Raw genomic sequence first — 6,980 nt, forward strand, 5'->3', positions numbered from 1 at the left:
GACTTTCAATGAAAGTCAATTGAAAAACATTTTGTTCCAAGAAATTTAAAGCATAGTCCATTCATCCAGAATTATTTACACAGCGCACACTGTGTTTCACTGGACAGCCACAATTTGTTTCCTCTTATTTTCAATGAGACAATTATCCAGCAGGGGGAGCTTCTAGATCAGGGGAGTCACTGATCTTGGAGCCTGGCGGATCCAGAAGTCAGTCAGTGTGGTATAAATCATAGTATACCCTGCAGTGCTGTTGTTTACATCCCTGTACACTAAACAAAACCCAGGCGTTACTGAATTACATGCAGTGGAAATGTTTGTAAACAGGCTCTCAGCTCAACTGTTAGCACTCCTAAACAACTGTTTAGAAATCTCAGGCTTGATATGATGTTTTATTAGTGGATTATTATTACTTGTTAAAAAAAAGTATATCTGCTGCAGTATGCACACAGCAAAAACACCAGTGTTGAATTTCCCACTCTAGAGGTGCGTAGTGTTGATTTCAGGGTTGCTCTTGTTGACAGTGGTAAAAGGGTCCTCCTACACACCTCACACCTTTCCCATCTCCTATTTGCATGTGGGGCATGACTTACCATCATTGTGTTGTCATTCCCGCTAGACTACCTTCTCATGGGTGTTCTTATGCTCATATTGCACATTATATATATATATATATATATATATATATATATATATATATATGTTTTAAATATATATATATATATATCTTTTCATATTGCTAGGCCTTAGTGGTGACAGTTTTCAGTGCAAGTTACCACTTTTCTTGCAGGCTGCATGTAAGGGCCACTCATGCACTACTGAAGATTAAACCATTGCCTATTGTTAAGATGAATGTTAGTATGCCAGTGAGTAAAACTATATGGAATTAACAAGCAAGAGTTGATTTAGTGATTTAGTCATTAAATGTGTTGTCCGGGAGCAACTACTCTTACATTTATAAAATTAATATGATATAAAATTGTATAAATTACACTATTACAGTGTAATAATTAACACAGACAGAGTATATATATATATATATATATATATATATATATATATATATATATATATATATATATATATATAGAATCAACAGTGGATGAGTGTTAAAATACCACTCTGATTAGACTTTCTCCTCTAACAGTGCCAGAGGAACCAGATCAATACTAAAGCAGAGTTGCATTTCTAACACTGACAGGAGTGTTAAGTTAACTCTAGCCAATAAGAATTATATCAACACTTTACAAGTGTTAAAATGCCACAATGACACTGGTGATCCTGCTGTGTATCAAGGGAGCCCTTTTTTCTACTGGGTGGTTCCTACTGCTTTCAGGAAAGATTTAATTGGAGATCAAGCTCTCTTCATTCCCACAGTAGTTGAAGAGAATCAGTACTAAAGTGAAACAGAGCACAGGTTTTTGCTTTGTTTTGTACATTTTTGTCGATTTTTATGATCTCGGATAGGCTGTCGAGTGCTGTTTTAGCAGCCCCTCAAACATATGGATCTGTTTAAGTGTTTCCATTTGTGGAATGTCTAGCCACCAGGACTGTTAACCATTAGCTTTCAGTGAAGATGCGCATGTCTAATTGCCCGAGGTGTTCTGTTCACCCCTACCTGGAATGCGTTCTCTCCACTGAAAAGAAGTGAGAGGACTGCGAAACCCTTATTTCCTCCTGTTTATTCCGAGGTCAGTGGGCCATGCAGTTGTGTTGACTGCTCACTGGACATATCATGTGAACGAAACAAGATGAAAGAGGAAATCACAGAGTTTCATGGGTAGCATGAGAGAGGAGATTTGGAGGATTTACCCAAAGGACATTCAGACGGAAACTTCATATATATGTAAATGGGCTTGATTTAGGGTGTCCAGTCTTATCCACAAGGGCTCGGTGTGCCTGCAGGTTATCTTTCCAAACAAGCTTCAGCACACCTGACTCTACTTTAATCAGCTGATCTCAGCCAACAAACAACTGCTCATGTGTGTTCTTTCTTTGATGCATAATAAAAAAGGGTTGGTCCTGCTTTTGTTTGAAATCTTCTACTAGATTTTGGAGCATTGCTGCAAGGATTTGATTCAGCGACAAGAGCGTTAGTAAGGTCAGGATGATGGGTGATCACCACGCCCCATCTCATCCCAAAAGTACTGAATGGAGCATTATCATTCTAGAGAATACAGTTCCACTTCTCCACAGCTCAATACTGGGGGGCTTGATACCCCTCTAGGCCATGCCTGGCATTAGGCATGGTGCCAATATGTTCATGTTTATCTGCTCCAGGGACTAGACAAGTTTTGTGTGTGCATTTGCACATCTGTGTCAAAAACTAGTGCAACTTAAAAGTAGCTGAGTGCATTCATTAGAAGAGGCTGTGGAGGTTGTATATAACTTTTTGGGCAATAAGGGGAAAAGTGTTTTGCTGGTAAATAATAAAAAAAACAACAACAACCATATAAATCATTAGAACAGATGTAAAAAATAGTTTTTATTATTTTGAAAGATGGTCTTATGAGTTAGCTCAAAGAGTGAAGTGTGGTTCCAGTTTTCTCCTGGACACCACCGCACATTGCACTAGTTTTGGATATATATCCATGATGCCAAAATTGCCAAAGAATGCTGATGTTTCAAGTTAGTATCATTAAAAAAATGTCATCATACTTACATTAGTAACTTTCTGGAACTGCAGTGTCTTCAGATGGCAATCTATTAAAGTTAGTAGCAACTTCTTAACATTACCAGTCATTAATTAATTAATACTAGTCATTAATATTGACATTAATATAACAATTATATCAGTAATAGGAAGCATGTATACAATTTGAAGTCTGTGATTCTGTGAATTCTGTGAATCCATCCAACCCCTCGATTTTCATGCAATGGAAAAGCTCAAGGAACAGACAAGATTTGAAAACTGGCTTTATTGCAGGTAACAGAGGTGAGAGGAATGCTCTGTTAGATAATAGAGTTCATGTCTATAGCTGCAGAGGGTCAGGTTTCATTCCTTTACACTACTCCTTTTCCCTCTCCCATTTTTGCCCAGCCTTCCCCACATACTATGTGGTGCAATGCATGGAGAAGAGTTGTGCTGCACATGCTGCACCACTTTGAAGCTCAGAAATTCCAGCAGTTTTTTGAACATTAATGGAAACCAGAAGCTGCTCTTTCTCTGGTTAGTGGCAGGAGGTAAGCCCTGTTTTGAGGAACGCTAGAGCCTAAGAGATGCATCGTCTGTGGATCATGTTGGCTGGGCTAGTCCTGTGGAGTAGTGGTACAGTGCTGTCAGCTAAAGCAGGCAAGAACAGACAACGGTCGCAAGCCAGGGAAGAACATGTAGCTGCCCGGGAACATGCTGGAGCAGACGAAGCAGGCGAGAGAGAGCATGACGGGGGTTCAGAGATGGATTTCTTGGCAGACTTTGATGGGAAAAAACGATTATGGGTGATCTCTGCCCCGTCCTACAATGATAACTACTTGCGCATGATGCAGCAACAGATTCAGGAGTCCGAGGGGCTGAACTGTCGACTGGCAGAGAGGGACACCCTCATCGTGACCATCATTCAGAATGCCATGATGGAGGGCAAAATCCGACACACCACCATACAGGGACAGGCCACTGAGCAAGTTATGGACTCAGATATGGTCACCAAACTGCTTCATTACTTGGAACTAGAACACCAGGCCTTCTCCATGTTGATCCTGAAAAAGAACCTGAAGGTCAGTGAGAGATTTCCTTATCCAGTGCGTGTTGCGGCAGTTCTGGAAGTTATTGATCAGCTCCCCATGCGCAAGTTGGAAAAGGTCACCAGGAAAGGGGCACTTCAAAGATGCAAGATCACTAAGAAGCGGTTAGTGGTGAAGACTTCAACTCCCAACAAGAGAAGGACCTTGAGTTCCCAAAAGCAAGGGAATATTACATCCTTCGTTCCTTCACAGCGGCAAGTTCCGGACAAAAAGGCAGCCATCAAAAACAAAGTTTTGGACATCCTCAGTGGACGCTCCAGATTTGTCATCCGTAAGATCCCTGAGAGTTCCAGCAGAGGCAGGACATCCACTGCAGCAAAATCAACTGCAAGTGAAGAGGTCAAGATAAACCCTGACAATCAAAAAGAAAGGGCAGAAGGTGGAGAAGATAAGGCAGCAGATAAAGCAGGGAAGAAACATGTCTCTGCACCTAAAGCGGATAAAGGAGGTTCAGCAGATGAGGAAAGCAAAGGAGAGCAAAGAGTTGAGCAATTAAAATCCAAAAAGAAAGGCAAGGGAAAGAAGGATGGAAAAAAGAAGAAGAAGGGGAAAAGAGGAGGAAAGAAGTCACAACGAGACAGTAAAGACAAAGCAGCTCTCAAAGAATTCATAGAAAAACTAAAGGGCAAAAGAAGACTTCTTGTAAGTACTTTAACTCTGCTGTATGCAGCTGGGTTAGGTTACATTGTTATGAGAGTGTGGAAATCAATTATTTTTAAATCACACATATGAATAGAGAGATCATCTGTAACCTCAATACTGTTTATGATGCAGGTCATTTCTTCCCCCAGCGATGTCTCAAGTCAGTATCTTCAACAAAGGGATGATAATGAGCTGCATAGCTGTGACTTTGCTTTACGGAAGGTCACAGTATTGTCTATCCTGGGCTCTGAGCACAACCCCACATTGCGTCTGCAGCACTATCAGCAAGGTAGCAGAGCAGTTTAATCACTCTCAATCTAACTGCTCCAGCTCATGAATTACACTGTGTAACTGCCGGTAACTGATAAACTTTATCTGCTTGGACAGATGGAGATCCACAACTTGCCTCACTGCCCGACAACTTCAAAAATCCTGACTTGATCAGTCAAATCCGCAGAGAGTATGGCCTTGTGTCGAGGGACTTCTCCATGGTGGTGACTGATTACGACATGAGACCTAACGTAAGGAGAACCTTCCACTGATATTCATCAGAACTCAGCCTTAACTCAGATATAACATGCAGTAAGCCTTCAACCTAATCTACTCTTGTGATTACAGCTTCAGAAGGTGTTTGATTTACCCACAGCCCCATCAGCTATCATGAATTACATTGATAGCCTTCAGTCCCGTCAGCTGGAGAAGGAGCAGGAGAAGAAAGCTCCCTCACCCTGTGCACCATCTGAGAAAAACAGTGAGGAAGAGAACTCATTATTCAGGTAGACAAAGAGGAACTGACTGATTGTTTTAAGCAATGTATCTGATCAGCCATAACATTAGTACCAGTGATAGGTGACGTGAAAAACACTGATTATCTGCATCGACAGTGGCATCTGTCAAGGGATACAAGGGAATACAATAGGCAGCACAGTGATAATTTGTTATAAGCAGGACAAATAGCCAAGCATTAATATCTGAGACACTTTGACAAGAGCCAAACTGTGATCAGGCAGTTATGTACCTACCAGGCAGTCAGTACCTACCAAAAGCAGTCCAAAAAGGACAGCCGGTAAACCAGGCACAGGGCCACGGGCACCTAAGGCTCACTGATGTGATTCTGCTAACATCTTGGTGCCAGATACACAGGAGACCTTCAGAGGTATTGTGGATTTCAAGCCTTGAATGGTCAGATCTGTTGTAGCGGAACATGCACAATATTCGGCAGGTGGTGCTAATGGTACGGCTGATTGGCATATAGCTGCTGTCATATTAAAATATCTTTTTAATCTTATTAAGATATCTCCATTTGAAATGGCCCAACAGAACTGATCCTCATCCTTTGGAATAAAACCTTGTTTTTGCTTTCTCTGGTAAAGTTATCATTTTGGACATACATGGTCTTGTATGTCTGGACAGTGACAATATGTAAGAAGTTTTCTACTGAATGAAAATGACTCTACAGCATGAGATATTATGTATATTTCAGGTTCACATCCAAAAGAAGGCTTGTCATCATCTCTGCCCCCACTGAGGATGACTATTCTCTCCATCAACAGCTCCAAGCTCTTAATGGACAGGAATGTGCAATGGGTAAGAATGACTCTCACGGGGGTTCCTATATATCTCAGCCCTACGAAAACAAATAATTAAAAAATTATCCATCTTATAATAACCTCGCCCTACAGGCATCCGCCATTTTGCTTTGCTGAAACTGGTGGGCAAAGGATCAGGAGCTTCAGGGACTGTTGAGCTGTTTCCACTGAACGGTAAGCATCGATTAAGTGCTCATGAATTCCCTCATTTGTTTATGCATTCTTTGAAGATACAACCAAAGGTGTTGGGATATCATCAGCCTGTCCTCCATCTTACAGGCAAAAGTCAGACGGAAAAGGAGACACTTTCTCAGGATGTTGTAAAGAATCTAAGAGATCAGCTGAAGATCAACACGGACTACTTCAGTATGGTAGTCGTGGGTAAGGACGGTGACGTTAAAGCTTGGTACCCCTCCCCAATGTGGTCTCTGGCCAACATCTATGACCTAGTGGACTCCATGGAGTTACGTCAACAAGAAGAGAAGCTGCAGCAGGCCCTCGGCATTCACTGTCCAGAGGACAGCGGTGGTGGTGGTCGGGATAGTTACCACGGATATGCAGAAGAGACTGATGACCGCTACCTGTACCATCCATCAGAGGATTAAACATTTGTAGAAACAGCTGTGAGAAACATTTTCAGAATCCTTTGGAATTGCCTGGATTTCTGCATAAATGTCTTCTAAAATGTAAGAAGATCTTCATCAAGTCACATTAATAAACAAATACAGTCCTATTTAACAAAGCGTACACAGACCTTATGTGAACCAATGTTTTAAATAAGTAAAAGTATTTGGTATTTAGTATATACCGATTAGACTGTACTGAGGTTTTCTGACATTTCTGACATAACGTATTTCGTGACCCAGAGTTTCAGACCACAGACATACTGACGCTCTGTACTGCTGTATGATTTCCTGATCTAATGTGGAATGCCTAAATGTAAGCTAACCAAGCCAACAACAGTAAACCCCTATTCACCATGCTTCACAGCTGTGATGAGGTTTGACAGGT

At 41.3% G+C, this 6,980-nt stretch overlaps 1 protein-coding gene across 1 annotated transcript; it reads left to right on the forward strand.

Annotated features, from left to right (window-relative positions):
* The first annotated feature begins 3,216 nt into the window (after positions 1 to 3,216).
* Positions 3,217 to 6,574, forward strand: ccdc80l2 (coiled-coil domain containing 80 like 2). Its single transcript, XM_072662572.1, has 7 exons — positions 3,217 to 4,380; positions 4,513 to 4,669; positions 4,768 to 4,901; positions 4,999 to 5,156; positions 5,864 to 5,967; positions 6,063 to 6,143; positions 6,249 to 6,574. Exons 1-7 carry the CDS (start codon positions 3,217 to 3,219, stop codon positions 6,572 to 6,574), a joined length of 2,124 nt encoding a protein of 707 aa, XP_072518673.1.
* Positions 6,575 to 6,980: the final 406 nt, after the last annotated feature.

The sequence above is a fragment of the Salminus brasiliensis genome, chromosome 18, assembly GCF_030463535.1.
Source record: "Salminus brasiliensis chromosome 18, fSalBra1.hap2, whole genome shotgun sequence".
Classification (NCBI taxonomy): domain Eukaryota; kingdom Metazoa; phylum Chordata; class Actinopteri; order Characiformes; family Bryconidae; genus Salminus; species Salminus brasiliensis.

What these genes read in the sequence shown, in the direction of transcription:
- ccdc80l2 (XM_072662572.1), top strand. Translation starts at nt 3,217, where the DNA reads ATGCATCGTCTGTGGATCATGTTGGCTGGGCTAGTCCTGTGGAGTAGT. An exon ending in AGGGCAAAAGAAGACTTCTT is followed by an intron (nt 4,381 to 4,512) that starts GTAAGTACTTTA and finishes TTTATGATGCAG; the next exon opens with GTCATTTCTTCCCCCAGCGA. An exon ending in ATTACGACATGAGACCTAAC is followed by an intron (nt 4,902 to 4,998) that starts GTAAGGAGAACC and finishes TTGTGATTACAG; the next exon opens with CTTCAGAAGGTGTTTGATTT.